This window comes from Argentina silus (assembly GCF_951799395.1).
Source record: "Argentina silus genome assembly, chromosome: 17".
Taxonomy (NCBI): Eukaryota; Metazoa; Chordata; class Actinopteri; order Argentiniformes; family Argentinidae; genus Argentina; species Argentina silus.
The window spans coordinates 639,208-665,875 of record NC_139671.1 but is presented as its reverse complement, the minus strand read 5'-3'; the positions used below and the strand labels follow the sequence as shown (position 1 = coordinate 665,875).

The following is a 26,668-nucleotide window of genomic DNA, read 5'->3' as shown; positions in this document are numbered from 1 at the left end:
TCACTGGGGAAGTTTCACGGTGTGAAGTGCTGCCGAAAGAACAAAGAAAAAATAACTCACTCATCACACCAGTGGGGACTTTCTAAACTTCTACCTACTGTATGTGCTACTATGACGTCAAAGTAGAGATTCTTAGCTTTTATTTGATAGTATTCGTGTTCATACTGGTTTCACCATTCAGTAATTACAACACTTTTTATGCATAGTCCCCCTGTTTCAGGGTATGCAAAAGTGTTGGGACAGATTAATCAGATGTCCAAATTATGTTTTGTATTGACTTAGCCAGTAAAGCTGAAAACCTGAAAAACTCCCTTGTTGCTATGGTTTTGAGTCATTGTCTTACTGTATAATGTAGCGCCTTCCAATGAATTTTGAGGCGCTTGAGCAGTCAAGAGGTGTCTGTACACTTCAGAACACATTCTGCTGCTGCAGAACATTAACACTCCCTCCTCCATGTTTCACAGATGAGGTGGTAGGCTGTAAATATTGGGCAGATACTTTTTTCTCCAATCTTTCCACTTACAGTCACTCTGGTACATGATAATATGTATCTGTCAAGACCTTTTTCCAGACCTCTGTAGGCTTTTTAGGTACTTTTTTAGCAAACTGTAAGTGACCATCCTTTTTGAGGATAACTAGTGGTTTGGACCTTGCGGTGAAGGATCTGTAGTTTGACATATTCTGCCGATGGTCGTCTCTCACACATTAAAACCTACCACTTGAGGAGTGTTCCTGATCAGTGGGACAGTTGTTTTGTGTTTTTTCTTAATTCTTCGGTCATCTAGAAGTCTGCCTTGGCCTACCAGCCTGTTTGCGATTGTTGTTTTTTTCCCCCTTCCCCGAAGGTCTCTGCTATGTTTCAGATTTTTGAGCGTAATTAAGGCTTCCTTGACTTTCATTGACACTGCTTTGGTCCTTATGTTGACTGACTCCCAAGGCAAATGCAAAGCCTAGAATCAACACTAGAACTTGTCAGCTCTCTTCTACCTGCACAGATGATGTGACGCAGCAGACCTGACTGACCAGAAACACCTGTCAAGCCATTTGTCCCATAGGGGGACTATGCATAAAAAGTGTCATTTCTGAATGGTGAAACCAATATGTAAAAAAGCTGAGAATCTCTACTTTAACCTCACAGTAATTGTTTGATTTCAAATCCAACTTTTGGGGTGTAGAGTCAAAAGAAGAGAAAATTACCTATGCAGGGAATTACCTCCACATTTTCCAACAGTTTTTGAAATATCTACTCTGCATACAATTTTGTCATTGAAGAATCAGGTTGAAATATGTTACCCAGAATGATAATTCGAAATGCTCTCCTGAACCAACTGTAAAAGAATGCATAAATCATTGGATTAAGTATGGAATTTGAGTAGCCAATCCATATTAATGTTTCAATTACAACTGGAGAAATAGAATAATTTATGAAGGGATTAATAAAGTTGCAGACAACAAAGGGCATCCAGAATGCTAGAAATGCCCCCATAATGATGGCCAGCGTTTTGGTTGCTTTTCTCTGGGATTTGTCTGCCATCCTCCCTGAGGTCTGACAGGTTGTGTTCTGGATGCTGCGTGCTTGTCTCTGTGCTACCAGGAAAATCTTGAAGTAGATGCAGAGCATAATGACACCTGGGATGTAGAATGTGAGTATTGAAGTCACAGTGCTTGAAACGGCAGTGAAAAACATAATACACCCTCCCTCACATGCAACATGATCATAGTAAAACTCCTCAACCCCCAAAATGTTGAGCCCCAAAAATATAATCCCAAAGCCCACTATGGCAGAAACACCCCAACTGACCAGGATCATGACCAGAGCAATGAGACCAGTTATTTTACTTCTATATCTCAGAGGGTCACAGACTGCATAATGTCTGTCTATAGAAATTAAAGACAAATTCAAAATGGATGTAGCGCACAGCATGACATCGAAGCTAGAGTGGATTTTACAGAACAAATCTCCAAAATACCAGCAGGTTTCTACATATCGTATCATACTAGGAAACATGACAACTGCCCCTAAGAGCAGGTCTGACACAGCCAGAGACAGGATGAGGTAGTTGGTTGGAGTGTGGAGCTGTTTAAAGTGAATGATGGTGATGATCAAAACTAGGTTTCCACACACTGTGAGAACAGACATTGTACCAAGGAAAAGATACAGTACTGCTCTTATTGTTGGAGCGACGATTGTTCTTTTGCAAGAGCCATTCACTGATTCATAACAAAGAAGTGAATTCTCCACAATGTCAGCCTGGCTGACGCCGACTCCTGGTTCCATTGTCTTGGTTCAAATTCTTTATCTGCCAAAAAATATAAAACATTTTTGTATCAATTTGATAACTTTAAACACCATATTATTGAGTATACAGTAGGGTAGTTGGAAATAGCATCAATGAAATTGGATGGTTATATGTTTAAGATACTCAAAATGATTACAAACATACCTCATATACCTGTTATCAAAGCCATTTATCAACAATATTTTCACAACACCAGATGCCTTTTTTTCAGTATTAACATTTATTATTATTATTACATTATTAGTGGTGCCACAAATTTCCACTGAGTATACATTAAGACTAATATCCTGGCTAAATTCTCAATATGGCCCTAATACCATAATGACCACCTCATATCCCCTTCTTTCCCTTGGCTCATTCATCCTCTCCTCTCCTCTCCTCTCCTCTCCTCTCCTCTCCTCTCCTCTCCTCTCCTCTCCTCTCCTCTCTTCTCCTCTCTTCTCCAGGTCGTTGCTGCAAATGAGAATATGTGAAATTAAATAAATACCATACCTCTCAGCCTTGTGAACGGCGATGTATCATTTTATAACAATCCTTGGTCTCACAATGTGAAGAGACTTTGGACTTGAGTCTCATGACTTATATATCCATAGTCAATTACCATAATGAATACATTATCCTGCTGACCAATCAGACGTGGACAAATCTGCATTCTGCGAAATCTAATCAGAAGGAAGGGTCGGATACATCAGATACATCCATTGGTTACTGATTGATGAGGTTTCTGACCCATCCTTCTTCTTACATTCCATGGGTGAATGAAGGAAGGAAAAACAGAAATCCAGGTCTATGTCTCTTTAAACTCATACTATGACAGAATCCCTGTGTGAAGACTATAGGCTGAATGTTCTTTCTGTGGCCTGATTGCATTTATGATGACCAGAGAACTGAATACCGTGTGTTCCCATCCACCTCCGGGGTGGGAAAGACAGATCTGACAACATTCCGAAAATACCTGTCCGAAAAATGTGACCTGGCTAGATTTGGGCCACAATTCAGATCCATGCCGGATTCAACTGACAGGTGAAGAAAATGCCACAATGAGCACACAGTCAGGATACAGATCGCTGGTTTATACCAGGTGTAACCAGGATTAACACTCGAAGCCCCGGTCCCTTATTACAGCCAAAAGAAGACAAAATGCTTCACTATCCCATTACTTACGCAGGGCACTGTATATTTTGATCTCATGGACGTGGACATGGTCACTCCTTGCATCCATAGATCTGTCTATGAAATTGAAAGTTGTTATATTTTGCCAGCCCCATCCCTCAGCTGTTTCACCAAAAAAGTGGCGGGAACCACATTGCCATCAACACTAACGATGATTGCGGAACCAGTTTAATTGTTAAATTGAAGCATAGTATTTGCAAAGCTTTGTTGGCTACCCGCCAAAGTGGCTGGTAAGATTTACAGATTCACCCGCCAATGCCAAAATCCACCCATATTTGGTTGGTGGCGGGTGTTAATTTTGCCCCCCCCCCTCCACATTTTCCAACAGTTTTTGAAATATTTACTCTGAATACAATTTTGTCATTGAAGAATCAGGTTCAAATATGTTACCAAGTATGATCATTCGAAATGCCCTCCTGAACCAACTGTAAAAGAATGCATAAATCACTGGATTAAGTATGGAATTTGAGTAGCCAATCCATATTAATGCTTCAATTACATCTGGAGAAATATAATAATTTATGAAGGGATTAATAAAGTTGCAGACAACAAAGGGCATCCAGAATGCTAGAAACGCCCCCATAATGATGGCCAGTGTTTTGGTTGCTTTTCTCTGTGATTTGTCTGCCATCCTCCCTGAGGTCTGACAGGTTGTGTTCTGGATGCTGCGTGCTTGTCTCTGTGCTACCAGGAAAATCTTGAAGTAGATGCAGAGCATAATGACACCTGGGATGTAGAATGAGAGTATTGAAGACACAGTGCTTGAAACGGCAGTGAAAAACAAAATACACCCTCCCTCACATGCAACATGATCATAGTAAAACTCCTCAACCCCCAAAATGTTGAGCCCCAAAAATATCATCCCAAAGCCCACTATGGCAGAAACACCCCAGCTGACCAGGATCATGACCAGAGCAATGTGAACTGTTATTTTACTTTGATACCTCAGAGGGTCACAGACTGCATAATATCGGTCTATAGAAATTAAAGACAAATTCAAAATGGATGTAGTGCACAGCATGACATCAAAGCTAGAATGGATTTTACAGAACAAATCTCCAAAATACCAGCAGGTTTCTACATATCGTATCATACTAGGAAACATGACAACTGCCCCTAAGAGCAGGTCTGACACAGCCAGAGACAGGATGAGGTAGTTGGTTGGGGTGTGGAGCTGTTTAAAGTGAATTATGGTGATGATCAAAACTAGGTTTCCACACACTGTGAGAACAGACATTGTACCAAGGAAAAGATACAGTACTGCTCTTATTGTTGGAGCGACGATTGTTCTTTTGCAAGAGCCATTCACTGATTCATAACAAAGAAGTAAATTCTCCACAATGTCAGCCTGGCTGACGCCGACTCCTGGTTCCATTGTCTTGGTTCAAATTCTTTATCTGCCAAAAAATATAAAACATTTTTGTATCAATTTGATAACTTTAAACACCATATTATTGAGTATACAGTAGGGTAGTTGGAAATAGCATCAATGAAATTGGATGGTTATATGTTTAAGATACTCAAAATGATTACAAACATACCTCATATACCTGTTATCAAAGCCATTTATCAACAATATTTTCACAACACCAGATGCCTTTTTTTCAGTATTAACATTTATTATTATTATTACATTATTAGTGGTGCCACAAATTTCCACTGAGTATACATTAAGACTAATATCCTGGCTAAATTCTCAATATGGCCCTAATACCATAATGACCACCTCATATCCCCTTCTTTCCCTTGGCTCATTCATCCTCTCCTCTCCTCTCCTCTCCTCTCCTCTCCTCTCCTCTCCTCTCCTCTCCTCTCTTCTCCTCTCTTCTCCAGGTCGTTGCTGCAAATGAGAATATGTGAAATTAAATAAATACCATACCTCTCAGCCTTGTGAACGGCGATGTATCATTTTATAACAATCCTTGGTCTCACAATGTGAAGAGACTTTGGACTTGAGTCTCATGACTTATATATCCATAGTCAATTACCATAATGAATACATTATCCTGCTGACCAATCAGACGTGGACAAATCTGCATTCTGCGAAATCTAATCAGAAGGAAGGGTCGGATACATCAGATACATCCATTGGTTACTGATTGATGAGGTTTCTGACCCATCCTTCTTCTTACATTCCATGGGTGAATGAAGGAAGGAAAAACAGAAATCCAGGTCTATGTCTCTTTAAACTCATACTATGACAGAATCCCTGTGTGAAGACTATAGGCTGAATGTTCTTTCTGTGGCCTGATTGCATTTATGATGACCAGAGAACTGAATACCGTGTGTTCCCATCCACCTCCGGGGTGGGAAAGACAGATCTGACAACATTCCGAAAATACCTGTCCGAAAAATGTGACCTGGCTAGATTTGGGCCACAATTCAGATCCATGCCGGATTCAACTGACAGGTGAAGAAAATGCCACAATGAGCACACAGTCAGGATACAGATCGCTGGTTTATACCAGGTGTAACCAGGATTAACACTCGAAGCCCCGGTCCCTTATTACAGCCAAAAGAAGACAAAATGCTTCACTATCCCATTACTTACGCAGGGCACTGTATATTAGATTCAACTTTATTCAACTTTATTGTCATTGTGCAGAGTACAAGTACAGAGACAACGAAATGCAGTTAGCGTCTAACCAGAAGTGCAAAATAGCAGAAAGTGCAATGAACAGTATTTACAGGTAGTGCAATATATGATCAGTAGTAGTGCAGTATAATATAGTATAGTATAAGCAGTATATATAGCAGTGCAGTATAGCAGTATGTGAGTAGCAGTAGCATTATAGCAGAATAAATAGTTACAGTATGAGCAGTGTAGCAGCATATGAGCTGTATAGGTAATGCAGTCTAGCAGTATATATGTATTAACAGTAACATGAGGTAGATGCAGAATAAATATAAATATGGAATGCCGTATAAACAGTATAAACAAGTATCTACAGTATGTGCAGTAGTATTAAAGAAAATATAGGATATGTGCATTATGTGCATTATGAACAGTATGAACAGTATGAACAGTATGGACAGGTATGTACAGAAGAGCAGTGGTATTGAGTAAGAGTAAGAGCAGGGGAGGGGAGTAATAGTGCAATAGTGCAATTGTCCGGGTGGGGGGGGGGGGGGGGGTTGCGGGGGTAGTAGGTTGTCAGGTAGGTGTAGTGTTCGTGTTCAGCAGGGTGACAGCCGCAGGGAAGAAGCTGCCTCTGAACCTACTGGTTCGGGTGCGGAGAGACCTGTAGCGCCTCCCGGAGGGGAGTGGGGTGAAAAGTCTATGGTTGGGGTGAGAGATGTCCTTGACGATGCTGCGTGCCTTACGCAAGCATCGTTTGCCCTGGACAGCCTCGATGGAGGGGAGTGAGGAACCGGTGATGCGTTGGGCAGTTTTCACCACCCTCTGCAGTGCTTTCCGGTCCGATGCCGAGCAGTTGCCATACCATACTGTGACACAGTTGGTAAGGATACTCTCGATGGTGCAGCGGTAGAAGTTCACCAGGATCTGAGGAGATAGATGGACCTTCTTTAGTCTCCTCAGGAAGAAGAGACGCTGGTGAGCCTTCTTTATCAGGGTGGAGGTGTTGAGGGTCCAGGAGAGGTCCTCAGAGATGTGGACACCCAGAAACTTGAAGCTGGTGACTCGCTCCACCTCAGTCCCGTTGATGAGGATGGGGGTGTGTGCGCCAGCTTTAGACTTCCTGAAGTCCACAATGAGTTCTTTGGTCTTCTTGGTGTTGAGAGCCAGGTTATTGTCGTTGCACCACACTGTTAGGTGCTGGACCTCCTCCCTGTAGGCCGACTCATCGTTGTTGCTGATGAGACCGATCACCGTTGTGTCGTCTGCAAACTTAACAATGGTGTTTGAGCCATGTACAGGTGTGCAGTCGTAGGTGAAGAGGGAGTAAAGGAGGGGGCTCAGCACACAGCCTTGTGGAACGCCGGTGTTCAGGGTGAGGGTTGAGGAGGTGTGGTTGTGAAGCCTAACAGACTGCGGCCTGTTGGTCAGGAAGTCTAGAATCCAGTTGCAGAGGGAGGGGTTGATGCCCAGTTGCCTGAGTTTGGAGATCAGTTTGGAGGGGATGATGGTGTTGAATGCTGAGCTGAAGTCAATAAACAGCATTCTCACATAAGAGTTAGTTTTGTCGAGGTGGGACAGGGCGGAGTGAAGTGCCGTTGAAATGGCATCCTCTGTACTCCTGTTCTGCCGGTAGGCGAATTGAAAGGGGTCCAGTGTGGGTGGTAGGCAGGTCTTGAGTTGAGCTAAGACCAGCCTCTCGAAGCACTTCATGATGATGGGCGTGAGTGCCACTGGTCGGAAGTCATTTAAGCTCGTTGCAGTGGAGTGTTTTGGCACCGGCACGATGGTGGTGGTTTTGAAGCACGCGGGGACAGCTGCTTGGGCTAGGGACAGGTTGAATATGTCAGTCCAAACCTTAGTCAGCTGCACAGCGCAGGCCCTGAGGACACGTCCGGGGATCCCATCAGGACCAGCAGCCTTGCGTGCGTTAGTCCTGCTCAGTGCCGCACACACGTCGGTGGGGGATAGAGTGAGGGGCTGGTGATCCGCAGGGAGCACAGCCTTGATGGCCACCTCCTTGTTGTCCCTGTCAAAGCGGCCGTAGAAGTGGTTCAGCTCATCAGGGAGGGAGGCGTCAACGGAGAGGGGTGAGGTGTTAGATGGTTTGTAGTCAGTGATGGCCTGGATGCCCTGCCACATGCGTCGGGGGTCAGAGTTGTTTCTGAAGTGATCCTCTATCCTCAGCTTGTGGTTGTGCTTGGCCTTTTTGATGCCCCTCTGCAGATTAGCCCTGGATGAGCTATAGGCCCGAGCATCCCCTGATCTGAAGGCAGTGTCACGTGCCTTCAGCAGGAGTCGGACCTCACTGTTCATCCATGGCTTCTGATTAGGGAAAGTGGTGATCCGCTTGAGTGTGGTGACACTGCTGATGTTGGAATTGATGTAGTCCAAAACAGATGAGGCATATGAATTAATGTCCGTGTGGGAGTCATGGGTGGCCTGAGTGGCAAACACACCCCAGTCAGTGTTTCCAAAACGCTGTATATTTTGATCTCATGGACGTGGACATGGTCACTCCTTGCATCCATAGATCTGTCTATGAAATTGAAAGTTGTTATATTTTGCCAGCCCCATCCCTCAGCTGTTTCACCAAAAAAGTGGCGGGAACCACATTGCCATCAACACTAACGATGATTGCGGAACCAGTTTAATTGTTAAATTGAAGCATAGTATTTGCAAAGCTTTGTTGGCTACCCGCCAAAGTGGCTGGTAAGATTTACAGATTCACCCGCCAATGCCAAAATCCACCCATATTTGGTTGGTGGCGGGTGTTAATTTTGCCCCCCCCCCTCCACATTTTCCAACAGTTTTTGAAATATTTACTCTGAATACAATTTTGTCATTGAAGAATCAGGTTCAAATATGTTACCAAGTATGATCATTCGAAATGCCCTCCTGAACCAACTGTAAAAGAATGCATAAATCACTGGATTAAGTATGGAATTTGAGTAGCCAATCCATATTAATGCTTCAATTACATCTGGAGAAATATAATAATTTATGAAGGGATTAATAAAGTTGCAGACAACAAAGGGCATCCAGAATGCTAGAAACGCCCCCATAATGATGGCCAGTGTTTTGGTTGCTTTTCTCTGTGATTTGTCTGCCATCCTCCCTGAGGTCTGACAGGTTGTGTTCTGGATGCTGCGTGCTTGTCTCTGTGCTACCAGGAAAATCTTGAAGTAGATGCAGAGCATAATGACACCTGGGATGTAGAATGAGAGTATTGAAGACACAGTGCTTGAAACGGCAGTGAAAAACAAAATACACCCTCCCTCACATGCAACATGATCATAGTAAAACTCCTCAACCCCCAAAATGTTGAGCCCCAAAAATATCATCCCAAAGCCCACTATGGCAGAAACACCCCAGCTGACCAGGATCATGACCAGAGCAATGTGAACTGTTATTTTACTTTGATACCTCAGAGGGTCACAGACTGCATAATATCGGTCTATAGAAATTAAAGACAAATTCAAAATGGATGTAGTGCACAGCATGACATCAAAGCTAGAATGGATTTTACAGAACAAATCTCCAAAATACCAGCAGGTTTCTACATATCGTATCATACTAGGAAACATGACAACTGCCCCTAAGAGCAGGTCTGACACAGCCAGAGACAGGATGAGGTAGTTGGTTGGGGTGTGGAGCTGTTTAAAGTGAATTATGGTGATGATCAAAACTAGGTTTCCACACACTGTGAGAACAGACATTGTACCAAGGAAAAGATACAGTACTGCTCTTATTGTTGGAGCGACGATTGTTCTTTTGCAAGAGCCATTCACTGATTCATAACAAAGAAGTAAATTCTCCACAATGTCAGCCTGGCTGACGCCGACTCCTGGTTCCATTGTCTTGGTTCAAATTCTTTATCTGCCAAAAAATATAAAACATTTTTGTATCAATTTGATAACTTTAAACACCATATTATTGAGTATACAGTAGGGTAGTTGGAAATAGCATCAATGAAATTGGATGGTTATATGTTTAAGATACTCAAAATGATTACAAACATACCTCATATACCTGTTATCAAAGCCATTTATCAACAATATTTTCACAACACCAGATGCCTTTTTTTCAGTATTAACATTTATTATTATTATTACATTATTAGTGGTGCCACAAATTTCCACTGAGTATACATTAAGACTAATATCCTGGCTAAATTCTCAATATGGCCCTAATACCATAATGACCACCTCATATCCCCTTCTTTCCCTTGGCTCATTCATCCTCTCCTCTCCTCTCCTCTCCTCTCCTCTCCTCTCCTCTCCTCTCCTCTCCTCTCCTCTCCTCTCCTCTCCTCTCCTCCCCTCTCCTCTCCTCTCCTCTCCTCTCCTCTCCTCTCCTCTCCTCTCCTCTCCTCTCCTCTCCTCTCCTCTCCTCTCTTCTCCTCTCCTCTCCTCTCCTCTCTTCTCCAGGTCGTTGCTGCAAATGAGAATATGTGAAATTAAATAAATACCATACCTCTCAGCCTTGTGAACGGCGATGTATCATTTTATAACAATCCTTGGTCTCACAATGTGAAGAGACTTTGGACTTGAGTCTCATGACTTATATATCCATAGTCAATTACCATAATGAATACATTATCCTGCTGACCAATCAGACGTGGACAAATCTGCATTCTGCGAAATCTAATCAGAAGGAAGGGTCGGATACATCAGATACATCCATTGGTTACTGATTGATGAGGTTTCTGACCCATCCTTCTTCTTACATTCCATGGGTGAATGAAGGAAGGAAAAACAGAAATCCAGGTCTATACCCCCTTAAACTCATACTATGACAGAATCCCTGTGTGAAGACTATAGGCTGAATGTTCTTTCTGTGGCCTGATTGCATTTATAATGACCAGAGAACTGAATACCGTGTGTTCCCATCCACCTCCGGGGTGGGAAAGACAGATCTGATAACATTCCGAAAATATCTGTCCGAAAAATGTGACCTGGCTAGATTTGGGCCACAATGCAGATCCATGCAGGATTCAACTGACAGGTGTAGAAAGTGCCAGAATGTGCGCACAATCTGGATACAGATCGCTGGTTTATACCAGGTGTAACCAGTGTTTAACACTAGAAGCCCCGGGCCCTCATTACTAACCAAATTACCCAGAGTGACCTCTGGAGACCTCCATTTGTTGAAGTTAGTGTAACAGTGTAATCATTTAATTAGATCAGTACCATGCATAAAACAATGAACTGGTTGTGTTATGTCAGGACTTAAGAGTCTTTCGAATTTCACAGTTTGTATTTCAAAGAGCTCACATATTCAATATAACATATAGACAGACATAATTGGTGGGCAAATGTGAAGCGCCAATGCTTGATAATAAGTAAAACAGAACACATATCTGAAGCAATAATGACATGTAATGAAACATAATTAGACATATTTGTTACGCAGAGACGTTGGGTGGAACCAATGACGACACAGAGAGCGGAGAATCCGGTTATGCCCGAAGGCATCTTTAATAATAATAATCGGGAAAGGGAAGGGGGAAGAGTGGATAATCCAGAGAGAGTAGTTGAGGGTCGGTCCAGGGGTCGGCAAGCGGGCAGGTAGTCAGACAGGCAGGGGTCGGCAGGCGGGCAGGTAGTCAGACAGGCAGGGGTCGGCAAGCGGGCAGGTAGTCAGACAGGCAGGGGTCGAGCAGGCAGACGGGTAGTCAGACAGGCAGGGGTCGAGCAGGCAGACGGGTAGTCAGACAGGCAGAGTTCGAGCAGGCAGGGAGGTCCGTGGAAGGGTCGAGGCGGAATCCAAGGGGGTCGGGATATATGGTCACAGTACGTTCTGGCACTGGAGTGGAGTTCAGGCTGGGTCTACGTAGGGTGCTGATTGGGGATGGGTCGCAGGTGTTCTGATTGGGGATCGGGTCCAGGTGCGCTGTCAACTGGGAGGAAGACTCTCCAGTGATGACCGCTGCGGCCTCGAGGTGGTGCCAGAGGGGTTGGTTATGAGGGGGAACCGTAACAATATTTGCTATAAAAAACATGGACAGAAAATCGCTTCTTTTTTCAGTGGCTATGCACTTTACGCAAATGCGTCAATAAAATCCAGACAAACCCGTCATTCTTATGCTCCACCATGCAAACCACATCCAAAACAAATGTTGATGTTGTCTCCTGGCTTATAACAAGCAATCACGTTACTCACAAAATTCCAATGTCTGTAATCAGGTCGAATTTGTCCGGCTCCCTCTGCATGGATATTGTGCCCTTATCAATCAGACACACATACAGTGGGGGATATAATTATTTGATCCCCTGCTGATTTTGTTAGTTTGCCCGATTACAAAGAAATGAGCGGTCTATAATTTTTATGGTACTTTTATTTTAACAAATAGACACAGAATATCAAAAAAAAAAGTCCAGAAAAACATATTATATAAAGTTATAAATTAATTTGCATTTGATCGAAGGAAATAAGTATTTGATCCCCAAGCAAAACATGACTTAGTACTTGGTGGAGAAACCCTTGTTGGCAAGCACAGAAGTCAGACGTTTCTTGTAGTTGGTCACCAGGTTTGCACACAGGAGGGATTTTGGTCCACTCCTCTTTACAGATCCTCTCCAAATCCTGAAGGTTTCAAGGCTTTTGCTTGGCAACTCGAAGCTTCAGCTCCCTCCACAAATTTTCTATAGGATTAAGGTCTGGAGACTAGCTAGGCCACTCCATGACCTTAGTGTGCTTCTTCTTGAGCCACTCCTTTGTTGCCTTGGCCGTATGTTTTGGGTCATTGTCATGCTGGAAGACCCATCCACGACCCATCCTCAGTGCTATGGCTGAGGGAAGAAGGTTCTCGTCCAAGATCTTACGGTACATGGCCCCGTCCATTGGCCCCTCAATGCAGTGAAGTCGTCCTGTACCCTTAGCAGAGAAACAACCCCAAAGCATAATGTTTCCACCTCCGTGTTTGATGGTGGGGATGGTGTTCTTGCGATTGTAGCATTCAGCATTTCTCTCCCTCCAAACACGAAGAGTCGAATTTATGCCAAAGAGTTAAATTTTGGTCTCATCTGACCACATCACCTTCTCCCAAGCCTTCTCTGAATCATTTAAGTGTTCATTGGCAAACTTCAGATGGGCCTGTACATGTGCCTTCTTGAGCAGGGGGACCTTGCGGGCACTGCAGGATTTCAATCCGTTACGGTGTAGTGTGTTACCAATGGTTTTCTTGGTGACTGTGGTCCCAGCTGCCTTGAGATCATTACCAAGCTCCTCCCGTGTAGTTCTGGGCTGGTCCCTCACCCTTCTCATGATCATCCTTACCCCACGAGGCGAGATCTTGCATGGAGCCATCTTGCATTGATGGTTATTTTGTATTTCTTCCATTTTCTAATAATTACACCAACAGTTGTCTCCTTCTCACCAAGCTTCTTGCTGATGGTCTTGTAGCCCATTCCAGCCTTGTGCAGGTCTACAACTCTTACCCTGATGTCATTTGAATGTTCTTTGGTCTTGCCCATGGTGGTGGAGAGGTTGGAATGGAAGAGATTGATTCTATTGACAGGTGTCTTTTATACCCATAACAAACAGAGATTAGGAGTACTTTCTTAAAGTGACAGGAGTAATCTGTGTGCCTCATGGGCATATAACCGGTCTGTATGAGCCAGAATTCTTGCTGGTTTGTAGGGGATCAAATACTTATTTCCTTCGATCAAATGCAAATCAATTTATAACTTTATATAATGTGTTTTTTCTGGACTTCTTTGTTGATATTCTGTCTCTATTTGTTAAAATAAAAGTACCATAAAAATTATAGAACGCTCATTTCTTTGTAATCAGGCAAACTAACAAAATCAGCAGGGGATCAAATAATTATTTCCCCCACTGTACATGTAGTTGACTGTAGCCTACATACACACAGGTGGAGAAAATTTGGAGTGCAAAATTATGGCTTGAGTAAAAAGTGCAATAATCCGGTTCATATACGAAATACAGGTGTGATGATGGGTACTGTCTGTTTACAGGCTGGGTGTGCACTGCGTGGGCTTCTATTCACATGTAGTTGCTTTGATCATGCAGATAACTGCTATAATCTGTCTGTCTGTGTTGCTGATATCGCCATTACGGTTGAAATGGCACACACACACACACACACACACAGACACAGGAGAGTGTGTTTGCCTCTTCCATTGTCCACATCATTACGTGTTGACTGGTGTGAATTGCTGCCGAAACCACAAAGAAAAAATAACTCATGGGTTCCGTAGCGGAACTTCTGCAACATCATCACACCAGTGGGGACTTTCTAAACTTCTACCTACTGTATGTGCTACTATGACGTCAAAGTAGACATTCTTATGTTTTATTTGATAGTATTCGTGTTCATACTGGTTTCACCATTCAGAAATTACGACACTTTTTATGCATAATCCCCCTGTTTCAGGGTATGCAAAAGTGATGGGACAGATTAATCAGATGTCCAAATTATGTTTTGTATTTTGGTCGACAATCCTTTCGTAAATGCCAAAGAGGCCTTGGTCTCAATATGTTTCCCCTGTATTGGTTAAATAAAACAAGGTATTTGAGGTATTTTTGCCTCAAAGCTTATCATCAGGAAATGAAATGCATGTTAAATTGGATTTAAATATGAAGATTAACTTAGCCAGCCAAGAGCTTTACACTTTTTTTGGCCCTGAAAAACTCCCTTATTGCTATGGTTCTGAGTTATTGTGTTGCTGTATGATGTAGCGCCATCCAATGAATTTTGAGGCGCTTGAGCAGTCAAGAGGTGTCTGTACACTTCAGAACACATTCTGCTGCTGCAGAACATTAACACTCCCTCCTCCATGTTTCACAGATGAGGTGGTAGGCTGTAAATATTGGGCCTTTTTTCTCTAAACTTTCCACTTACAGTCACTCTGGTACATGATAATATGTATCTGTCCACAAGACCTTTTTCCAGACCTCTGTAGGTTTTTTAGGTACTTTTTAGCAAATTGTAAGTGACCCTCCTTTTTGAGGATAACTAGTGGTTTGCACCTTGCAGTGAAGCATCTGTAGTTTGGCTGGTGACATATTCTGCGGATGGTCGTCTCTGACACATTCAAACCTACCACCTGAAGAGTGTTCCTGATCAGTGGGACAGTAGTTTTGTGTTTTTTCTTAATTCTTCAGTCATCCACTGTAGAAGTCTGCTGTTTTTTCCCCTGAAGCCAAAGGTTTCTGCTATGTTTCAGACAGAAACACATCTCAAGCCAATTGTCCCATAGGGGGACTATGCATAAATAGTGTCATTTCTGAATGGTGAAACCAATATGTACACAAATACCATCAACTAAAAGCTGAGAATCTCTACTTTAACATCACTGGAATTGTTTGATTTCAAATCCAAACTTTTGGTGTGTAGAGCCAAAAGAAGAAAAAATACTTCACTGTCCCATTACTTACGCACGGCATTGTATATTTTTATCTCGTGGATGGTTACTCCTTGCATCCATAGATCTGTCTATGAAATTGAAAGTGGTTATATTTTGCCAGCCCCATCCCTCAGCTGTTTACCAAAAAAGTGGCGGGAGCCACATTGCCATCAACGTTAACCATGATTGCGGATCGCAACAGTTTCATTTTTAAATTGAGGCATAGTATTCGCAAAGCTTTGTTGGCTACCCGCCAAAGTGGCTGGTAAGATTTACAGATTCACCCACCAATGCCAAAATCCACCCATATTTGGCTGGTGGCGGACTTTGATTTTGTCCCCCCACCCTCCACATTTTCCAACAGGTTTTGAAATATCTACTCTGAATACAATTTTGTCATTGAAGAATCAGGTTGAAATAAGTTACCCAGTATGATCATTCGAAATGCCCTCCTGAACCAACTGTAGAAGAATGCATAAATCATTGGATTAAGTATGGAATTTGAGTAGCCAATCCATATTAATGTTTCAATTACAACTGGAGAAATAGAATCATTTATAATGGGATTAATAAAGTTGCAGAGAAAAAAGGGCATCCAGAATGCTAGAAACGCCCCCATAATGATGGCCAGTGTTTTGGTTGCTTTTCTCTGTGATTTGTCTGCCATCCTCCCTGAGGTCTGACAGGTTGTGTTCTGGATGCTGCGTGCTTGTCTCTGTGCTACCAGGAAAATCTTGAAATAGATGCAGAGCATAATGACACCTGGGATGTAGAATGAGAATATTGAAGACACAGTGCTTGAAACGGCAGTCTGGAACATAATACACCCTCCCTCACATGCAACATAAGTATAGTAAAACTCCTCAGCCCCCAAAATGTTGAGCCCCAAAAATATCATCCCAAAGCCCACTATGGCAGAAACACCCCAGCTGACCAGGATCATGACCAGACCAATGTGACCAGTTATTTTACTTCTATATCTCAGAGGGTCACAGACTGCATAATATCGGTCTATAGAAATGAAAGACAAATTCAAAATGGATGCAGTGACCAACATCACATCAAAGCTAGAATGGATTTTACAGAACAAATCTCCAAAATACCAGCAGGTTTCTACATATCGTATCATACTGGGAATCATGACGACTGCCCCTAAGAGCAGGTCTGACACAGCCAGAGACAGGATGAGGTAGTTGGTTGGAGTGTGCAGCTGTTTAAAGTGAATGATGGTGATGATTAAAAGAAGGTTCCCACACACTGTGAGAACAGACATTGTACCAAGGAAAAGATACAGTAATACTCTTATTGTTGGAGCGACGATCGTTCTTTTGCAAGAGCCATTCACTGATTCATAACAAAGAAGTATATTCTCCACAATATCAGCCTTGCTGACACTGAGTCCTGGTTCCATCGTCTTGGTTCAGGTTTTTTATCTGCAAAAAATATTCCATGTTTTTCATTAGTATTATCACTTTAAACATCATATTACTGAGTATACAGGAGGCTTGTTGGAAATAGCATATATGAAGTTAGATGGTTATATTTTAATATCCTCAAAATGATTATCTTTTCACAAACATACCTCCTATACCTGTTATCAAAGCCATTCATCAACAATATTTTCACAACACCAGAGGTGTTTTTTTTAACTCAGTATACACTAAGAATAATTCTCTGGCTAAATTCCCAACATGGCCCTTATACTATCATGGCCACACAATCATCCCCTGCTTTCAATTGGCTCATTCGTCCCCTCTCTTCTCCCCAGGTCGTTGCTGCAAATGAGAATATGTGAAATAAATCATCAAAATAAATACCATACCTTTCAGCCTTGCGGATGGTGATGGAATCCTTGGTCTCTGGTCACAATGTGAAGAGACTCTGGACTTGAATCTCATATTTATGTATCCATTGTCTATTACCATAATGAATACATTATCCTGCTGACCAATCAGACATGTGGACAATTCTGCATTGTGATTGTATCAGGGGATGTCATGACAAGTACAACATGATGTTTGAATATATTACACTGTGACAACCCCCCCCCCTCCCTGAAAACATCAGTTAATGAAGAAGGGACACTGCTACATATTTAGAGAAATTTATCACACAAACAGTAAATATTTGACACTTTATTCATTTTTCTGATGTCATTAATTAGTACACTCACAAAACGGACATCTGCTCTTACTTTCAAATGTTGCCGACATCACAATACAGATTTAATTGTCTGAAGAGTAGTACAGATCTTACATCCTATCTGCGTCAATAGTAACAACAAGATTTTTCACGGCCTGATTAGGAGTGATTGTTCAGCCGTTGAGATTAAGTGTTAAATCAGATGGTAAATTCCTGTTTCCTTAAGCCAAGGATGAGCAAATCCACTTGTGTATGTATTGTAGGTCTATCGGTAACATACACAAAGAAAACAGTCAGGGGCCAAATACTAAGCCTTGCGGAACACCAAACTGGACCTTGGACGGCGCTGGGGGTTTTTCCATCCAGTCGAACCAACTGGTATATCTGTTAGGGAGGATCTAAACCACGATACATGCCAGAACACGTAAACTAACTACATTCTCTCATGGCTCGAGAAGGACAATATGATCAACGTGTCAAAAGCTGCTCTTAAATGAAGAAGTACAAAGAAACAAACAGCTCTGGTCTGAAGCTAACAATAATAAATGTCCTTCTTTGACTAGAGCTGTCTCAGTGGTACAGTATGTTGGGGCCTCACTCTGTCATCACTCAATATTACTCTCTTTAACCTCGTTGATGCCAGGCTTTCCTAGTTAGGGTGAGGGTTAGCCTGGGGAAATCCTTTAGAAGAATTTAGAAGAAAGTAGCTTCAAAGGGCTGGAAACCCTTTTAAAATGAGTGATGTCATGTGACACGTCAAACCAATCAAATACCTTGCTAGGGCGGAGTTCTAAATAAACAGAATGAAGTTTTTCCTTCATGTGTTCTTCAGTTGTCTTCAATGTTGCAAATTAGCATGAGCAACAACTGCAATATATGCAAAATAGTCCTACCTGGTTGGGAAAAGACAACAGACATAACAACTGACAACCGTTCTGCATGTGGGGGAAAGTTCTTGGAATGTAACATGCAATGAAATTATGAGCGCATTCTCCCATCGCTCTGTCCAGTTTAATCCAAGCCTGATTGGCTAATCTAAAATTCTCCAGACCTCCAAAAGAAGCATGAGAACAATGTGATTTGGAGGTGTGGCTACGCGAGACTACTCTCCCACCAACAGAGTGAAGTGGAAGAAGCTTGACAATAACAGTGTGGATTATAGAAACAACATGCTCACTCAAAACATATTCTAAACTACTGTTAGGGTACATAGAATGAAGGGTTTACATAGAATATCAAAGTAAATAAAGTATGGACAGCACTTCAATTAATACGCTTTTATTGATAATTTTTAATGGATGAGTATAAACATTTTGATTTAAAGCGTATTAAATAGATGCTTTGATTTACTTAAATAACATATTTACATATTTACTCTGAAATAAACATATTTACTCTGAAATCAGTTTTAGTGTTGAATAGTCAAATTGAAAGATTTTGAATGAGATGTTCATTCTAAATGCCGTTCTGAACCAACTGTAGAAGAAAGCATACACCATTGGGTTGATTGTTCAATTTAAGTTGCCAATCCACACTAATGTTTCAAACACAACTGCAGAAGTAGAATAATTGATCAACGGCATCCAGAATGCTTGAAACGTCCACATAATGATGGGGTCTGCCATCTTCCTTGAGGTCTGGCAGGTTGTGTTCTGGATGCTGTGTGCTTGTCTCTGTGCTACCAGGAAAATGTTGAAGTTAGATGCAGAGCATAATGATACCTGGGATGTAGAATGTAAGTATTGAAAACACAGTGCTTGAAACGGCAGTCTGGAACAAAATACATCCTCGCTCACATGCAACATGTGTATTGTAAAATTCTTCAACCCCCAAAATGTTGAGCCCCAAAAATATCATCCCAAAGCCCACTATGGCAGAAACACCCCAGCTGACCAGGATCATGACCAGAGCAATGTGAACAGTTATTTTACCTCTATATCACGGAGGGTCACAGACTGTGTAATATCGGTTTATAGAAATGAAAGACAAATTCAAAGTGCATGTATTGCACCTCAAATCTAGAGTGGATTTTACAGAACAAATCTCCAAAATACCAGCAGGTTTCTACATATCGTATCATACTAGGAAACATGACAACTGCCCCTAAGAGCAGGTCTGACACAGCCAGAGACAGGATGAGGTAGTTGGTTGGAGTGTGGAGCTGTTTAAAGTGAATGATGGTGATGATCACAAGAAGGTTTCCACACACTGTGAGAACGTTGTGTTTGCGTTTTGAGCCATATAGCCTCGGTCGTCCAAAAAAGTTTGGTTTAACTTGCATAGCTTAACTTTATCTTCTATTTTGCCTGTATTGGATATACGACGAATTTATTCACCCCAAGACACCGGCAGTCACCATTTGTATCAATAAAAAAAATCACTGACAGCTTTGTGTGGTGATCATTTTAACTTAGTTTATTTTATTTAGTTGCTTTAGTTTGGCTATTGACATATTCTACGGATGGTCGTCTCTGACACATTCACACCTACCACCTGGAGAGTGTTACTTATCAGTGGGACAGTTGTTTTGTGTTTGTATTTAATTTTTTGATTGTACACTGTACAAGTCTGTGTTGGCCTACCAGCCTGTTTGCGATTGCTGCTTTTTTTTCTTTTTTAATGATGTTCCAAACTGTTGATGTTGGCCAGGCTAAGGTTTCTGCTATGTTTCTGATTTTTCCTTGACTTTCATTGACACAACTTTGGTCCTAATGTTGACAGACTCCAAAGTCAAATGCAAAACCTAGAATCAACACTAGAACTTGACAGCTCTCTTATACCTGTACAGGTGATGTGGCGCAGCACACCTGACTTACCAGAAACACCTGTCAAGCCAATTTTCCCATTTCTTTTGAGTTCCCTGAAACAGGGGGACTATGCCTAAAAAGTATAATTTCTGAATGGTGAAACTAATATGTACACAAATACCATCAAATAAAAGCTGAGAATCTCTACTTTAACCTCACAGTAATTGTTTGATTTCCAATCCAAACTTTTAGGTGTAGAGCCAAAAGAAGAGAAAATGCTTGACTTGCACAGGGCACTGTATATTTTGATCTCTTCCACATTGCCAGTTTCTTTTTTTTCTCACCTTCCTCCCCCCTCTCCCCTCCCAGACACCCTCCCTGAACCCCCTCCCTCCATATATTGAACTCCACATTTTCCAATAGTTTTTGGAATGTCTACTCTGAATGCAATATTGTGGTTGAAGAATCAGGTTGAAATATGTTACCCAGTATAATCATTCGAAATGCCCTCCTAAACCATCTGTAGAAGAATGCATAAATCATTGGATTCAGGATGGAATTTGAGTAGCCAATATGCAGAAGAATTGGAAAAAAGATTGGAGGACAGGAATAACTGATGAAGGGGTTAATGACATTAAGAACAAAGAAAGGTGTCCAACATGATATAAAACCCCCCATAATGATGGCCAGTGTTTTGGTGGCCTTTCTCTCCATCTTACTGACAGATGCTCCAGAGCTCTTATTCTGACAGGTTGTGTTCTGGATGCTGCGTGCTTGTCTCTGTGCTACCAGGAAAATCTTGAAGTAGATGCAGAGCATAATGACACCTGGGGTGTAGAATGAGAGTATTGAAGACACAGTGCTTGATACGGCAGTCTGAAACAAAATACACCCTCCCTCACATGCAACATAAGTATAGTAAAACTCCTCAGCCCCCAAAATGTTGAGCCCCAAAAATATCATCCCAAAGCCCACTATGGCAGAAACACCCCAGCTGACCAGGATCATGACCAGAGCAATGTGACCAGTTATTTTACTTCTATATCTCAGAGGGTCACAAACTGCATAATATCGGTCTATAGAAATGAAAGACAAATTCAAAATGGACGCAGTGACCAACATGACATCAAAGCTGCAGTAGATTTTACAGAACAAATCTCCAAAATACCAGCAGGTTTCCACTGTGCTCACTGTGCTTGGAGGCAGGACTAAGGCTCCTAAGAGCAGGTCTGACACAGCCTGAGACAGGATGAGGTAGTTGGTTGGAGTGTGGAGCTGTTTAAAGTGAATGATGGTGATGATCACAAGAAGGTTTCCACACACTGTGAGAACAGACATTGTACCAAGGAAAAGATACAGTAATACTCTTGTTGTTGGAGCGACGATCGTTCTTTTGCAAGAGCCATTCACTGATTCATAACATAGATGTATATTCTCCACAATATCAGCCTTGCTGACACCGAGTCCTGGTTCCATCGTCCTGGTTCAAATTCTTTATCTGCAAAAAATTGTCCATGTTTTTCATCAATATTATCATTTTAAACATCATATTACTGAGTATACAGTAGGCTTGTTGGAAATAGCATTTATGAAGTTAAATGGTTGTATTTTTAACATCCTCAAAATGATTATCTTTTCACAAACATACCTCCTATACCTGTTATCAAAGCCATTCATCAACAATATTTTCACAACACCAGAGGTGTTTTTTTAACTCAGTATACACTAAGAATAATTCTCTGGCTAAATTCCCAACATGGCCCTTATACTATCATGGCCACACAATCATCCCCTGCTTTCAATTGGCTCATTCCTCCCCTCTCTTCTCCCCAGTTTGTTGCTGCAAATGAGAATATGTTAAAAAAATCATCTAAATAAATACCATACCTTTCAGCCTTGCAGAGGGTGATGTATCTTTTTATTTGAATCCTTGGTCTCTGGTCACAATGTGAAGAGACTCTGGACTTGAATCTCATATTTATGTATCCATTGTCTATTACCATAATGAATACATTATCCTGCTGACCAATCAGACATGTGGACAATTCTGCATTGTGATTGTATCAGGGGATGTCATGACAAGTAAGACATGATGTTTGAATATATTACACTGTGACAACCTTCCCCCCCCCCCCCCCTGAAAACATCAGTTAATGAAGAAGGGACACTGCTACATATTTAGAGAAATTTATCACACAAATAGTAAATTTTTGAGACTTTATTCATTTTTCTGATGTCATTAATTTGCACATTCACAACACGGACATCTGCTCTAACTTGTCCAGTTCAATCCAAGCCTGATCGGCTCATCTAAAATTCTCCAGACCTCCAAAAGAGGTGTGAGAACAATTTGATTTGGACGTGTGGCTACGCGAGACTACTCTCCCACCAACAGAGTGAAGTGGAAGAAGCTTGACAATAACAGTGTGGATTATAGAAACAACATGCTCACTCAAAACATATTCTAAACTACTGTTAGGGTACATAGAATGGGGGTTTTCATAGAATATCAAAGTAAATAAAGTATGGACAGCACTTCCAAGACAAATTCTAAATGGATGCAGTGACCAACATGACATCGAAGCTTGAGTGGATTTTACAGAACAAATCTCCAAAATACCAGCAGGTTTCTACTGTGCTCACTGTGCTTGGAGGCAGGACTAAGGCTCCTAAGAGCAGGTCTGACACAGCCAGAGACAGGATGAGGTAGTTGGTTGGAGTGGGGAGCTGTTTAAAGTGAATGATGGTGATGATCACAAGAAGGTTTCCACACACTGTGAGAACGTTGTGTGTTCCTTTTGAGCCATATGGCCTCGGTAGGCAAAAAAAGTTTGGTTTAACTTGCATAGCTTATCTTTATCTTCAATTTTGCCTGTATTGGATATACAACTAATTTATTCAACCCAAGACACCGGCAGTCACCATTTGTACCAATAAAAAAATCACTGATAGGTTTGTGTGATGATCATTTTTATTTATTTTATTTTATTTAGTTGCTTTAGTTTGGCTGGTGACATATTGATTGTACACTGTACATGTCTGTCTTGGCCTACCAGCCTGTTTGCGATTGCTGCTTTTTTTCCTTTTTAATGATGTTCCAAACTGTTGATGTTGGCCAGGCTAAGGTTTCTGCTATGTTTCTGATTTTTCCTTGACTTTCATTGACACCACTTTGGTCCTGATGTTGACAGACTCCAAAGTCAAATGTAAAGCCTAGAATCAACACTAGAACTTGACAGCTCTCTTATACCTGTACAGGTGATGTGGCGGAGCACACCTGACTTACCAGAAACACCTGTCAAGCCAATTTCTTATCTAAAAAGTGTAATTTCTTAATGGTGAAACCAATATGTACACAAATACCATCAAATAAAAGCTGAGAATCTCTACTTTAACCTCACAGTTATTGTTTGATTTCCAATCCAAACCTTTTAGGTGTAGAGCCAAAAGAAGAGAAAATGCTTCACTTGCACAGGGCACTGTATATTTTGATCTCTTGGATGGTCAGTCCTTGCCTCCATAGATCGCTCTATGAAATTGAAAGTGGTTATATTTTGCCAGCCCCGTCCCTCAGCTGCTTATCAAAAATGTGGCGGGAGCCACATCGCCAGTTTCCTTTTTTTCTCACCTTCCTCCCCCCTCTCCCCTTCCTGAACCCCCTCCCTCCATATATTGAACTCCACATTTTCCAATAGTTTTTGAAATATCTACTCCGAATACAATATTGTGGTTGAAGAATCAGGTTGAAATATGTTACCCAGTATGATCATTCGAAATGCCCTCCTGAACCAACTGTAGAAGAATGCATAAATCATTGGATTCAGGATGGAATTTGAGTAGCCAATGAATATAAGTATTGGAAAAAAGATTGGAGCACTGGAATAACTGATGAAGGGGTTAATGACATTAAGAACAAAGAAAGGTGTCCAACATGATATAAAAACCCCCATAATGATGGCCAGTGTTTTGGTGGCCTTTCTCTCCATCTTACTGACAGATGCTCCAGAGCTCTTATTCTGACAGGTTGTGTTCTGGATGCTGCGTGCTTGTCTCTGTGCTACCAGGAAAATCTTGAAGTAGATGCAGAGCATAATGACACCTGGGGTGTAGAATGAGAGTATTGAAGACACAGTGCTTGATACGGCAGTCTGAAACAAAATACACCCTCCCTTACATGCAACATGAGCATAATAAAACTCTTCAACCCCCAAAATGTTGAGCCCCAAAAATATCATCCCAAAGCCCACTATGGCAGAAACACCCCAGCTGACCAGGATCATGACCAGAACAATGTGACCAGTTATTTTACTTCTATATCTCAGAGGGTCACAGACTGCATAATATCGGTCTATAGAAATGAAAGATAAATTCAAAATAGATGCAGTGACCAACATCACATCAAAGCTAGAATGGATTTTACAGAACAAATCTCCAAAATACCAGCAGGTTTCCACTGTTTTCACTGTGTTTGGAGGCAGGACTAAGGCTCCTAAGAGCAGGTCTGACACAGCCAGAGACAGGATGAGGTAGTTGGTTGGAGTGTGGAGCTGTTTAAAGTGAATGATGGTGATGATCACAAGAAGGTTTCCACACACTGTGAGAACAGACATTGTACCAAGGAAAAGATACAGTAATAGTCTTGTTGTTGGAGCGGCGATTGTTCTTTTGCAAGAGCCATTCACTGATTCATAACATAGATGTATATTCTCCACAATATCAGCCTTGCTGACACCGAGTCCTGCTTCCATCGTCCTTCTTCAGGTTTTTTATCTGCAAAAAATATTCCATGTTTTTCATCAGTATTATCACTTTAAACATCATATTACTGAGTATACAGGAGGCTTGTTGGAAATAGCATATATGAAGTTCGATGGTTGTGTTTTTAATATCCTCAAAATGATTATCTTTTCACAAACATACCTCCTATACCTGTTATCAAAGCCATTCATCAACAATATTTTCACAACACCAGAGGTGTTTTTTTAACTCAGTATACACTAAGAATAATTCTCTGGCTAAATTCCCAACATGGCCCTTATACTATCATGGCCACACAATCATCCCCTGCTTTCAATTGGCTCATTCCTCCCCTCTCTTCTCCCCAGGTCGTTGCTGCAAATGAGAATATGTGAAATAAATCATCTAAATAAATACCATACCTTTCAACCTTGCAGAGGGTGATGTATCTTTTTATGTGAATCCTTGGTCTCTGGTCACAATGTGAAGAGACTCTGGACATGAATCTCATATTTATGTATCCATAGTCTATTACCATAAGGAATACATTATCCTGCTGACCAATCAGACATGTGGGCAATTCTGCATTGTGATATTATCAGGGGATGTCATGACAAGTACAACATGATGTTTGAATATATTACACTGTGACAACCCCCCCCCCCTCCCTGAAAACACCAGTTAATGAAGAAGGGACACTGCTACATATTTAGAGAAATTTATCACAAAACAGTAAATATTTGACTCTTGATTCATTTTTCTGGTATCATTAATTAGCACACTCACAAAACTGACATCTGCTCTTAAATTCTAATGTTGCCTTCAGCTCAGTACAGATTTAATTGTCTGAAGCGCTGTACATATCTTACATCCTATCTGGGTCAATAGTAACACCAAGATTTTTCACGGCCTGGTTTGGAGTGATCTTTCAGCCGTTGAGATTAAGCGTTAAATCAGATGTTAAATTCTGTTTTCTTTCACCCAAGGATGAGCATTTCTGTCTTGTCCGTGTTTAGCAGTAGAACATTTGCCGCCATCCACTTGTGTATGTTTTGTTGGTCTATTGGTAACATGTAGAAAGAAAACAGTCAGGGGCCAAGTGCTAAGCCTTGCGGAACACCAAACTGGACCTTGGACGGCACTGGGGTTTTTCCATCCAGTAGAACCAACTGATATATCTGTTTGGTAGGATCTTAACCACGATAAATGGAGGAGTAGGGGAGAACGGAATAGCTGTTACAATGGAACGTCTGAGGAACCAAATGACGGCACACAGAGAGGGTTTAGCACCAAGGCGTATTTAATAGTAAATAATAATAATAATAATAATAATAATAATAATAATAAGGAGAGGGGTAGGGGAGAGAAGGATAATCCAAGTGGTCATCAGGGTCCGGTCCGGGGGTCGATAGCGGGAGGTCCAGTGTTCGGGGGAGGGGGAGAGAGCCGTGGGATAATTCGTAGGGGTAGTCGTTGTCCAGGTGCGCTGTCGACTGGGAGGAAGACGCTCCAGTGATGACCGCCCCGGCCTCGAGGTGGTGCCAGAGGGTTGGTTAGGAGGGGGAACCATAACAGACACCGGGCAACCGCCCTTGAGCGTCTGGGTGGGCCCTATAG

General features: G+C 41.7%; 5 protein-coding genes across 5 annotated transcripts; all 5 read right to left on the bottom strand.

Moving 5' to 3' along the window:
- On the bottom strand, positions 1-4,749 carry LOC310817969 (trace amine-associated receptor 1-like; the record flags this gene model as incomplete). Its single annotated transcript, XM_083688727.1, has 3 exons — positions 4,306-4,749; positions 1,294-1,735; positions 1-29 (listed from the first exon to the last, which is right to left on the bottom strand). The coding sequence occupies exons 1-3, from the start codon at positions 4,708-4,710 to the stop codon at positions 1-3; spliced, it is 876 nt and encodes a 291-aa protein (XP_083544853.1). The 5' UTR covers positions 4,711-4,749.
- A 4,124-nt stretch (positions 4,750-8,873) lies between these two features.
- On the bottom strand, positions 8,874-9,809 carry LOC310818340 (trace amine-associated receptor 1-like; the record flags this gene model as incomplete). Its single annotated transcript, XM_083689258.1, has 1 exon — positions 8,874-9,809. Exon 1 carries the CDS (start codon positions 9,768-9,770, stop codon positions 8,874-8,876), a length of 897 nt encoding a protein of 298 aa, XP_083545384.1. The 5' UTR covers positions 9,771-9,809.
- Positions 9,810-15,801: 5,992 nt separating this feature from the next.
- Positions 15,802-16,836, bottom strand: LOC310817968 (trace amine-associated receptor 1-like; the record flags this gene model as incomplete). The annotated part of the gene is made up of 1 exon (XM_083688726.1): positions 15,802-16,836. The coding sequence occupies one exon, from the start codon at positions 16,834-16,836 to the stop codon at positions 15,802-15,804; it is 1,035 nt and encodes a 344-aa protein (XP_083544852.1).
- Positions 16,837-18,456: 1,620 nt separating this feature from the next.
- LOC310817966 (trace amine-associated receptor 1-like) lies at positions 18,457-21,790 on the bottom strand (the record flags this gene model as incomplete). The annotated part of the gene is made up of 3 exons (XM_083688724.1): positions 18,457-18,460; positions 19,173-19,249; positions 21,104-21,790. The coding sequence occupies 3 exons, from the start codon at positions 21,788-21,790 to the stop codon at positions 18,457-18,459; spliced, it is 768 nt and encodes a 255-aa protein (XP_083544850.1).
- Positions 21,791-24,021: 2,231 nt separating this feature from the next.
- Positions 24,022-25,062, bottom strand: LOC310817965 (trace amine-associated receptor 1-like; the record flags this gene model as incomplete). The annotated part of the gene is made up of 1 exon (XM_083688723.1): positions 24,022-25,062. One exon carries the CDS (start codon positions 25,060-25,062, stop codon positions 24,022-24,024), a length of 1,041 nt encoding a protein of 346 aa, XP_083544849.1.
- Positions 25,063-26,668: the final 1,606 nt, after the last annotated feature.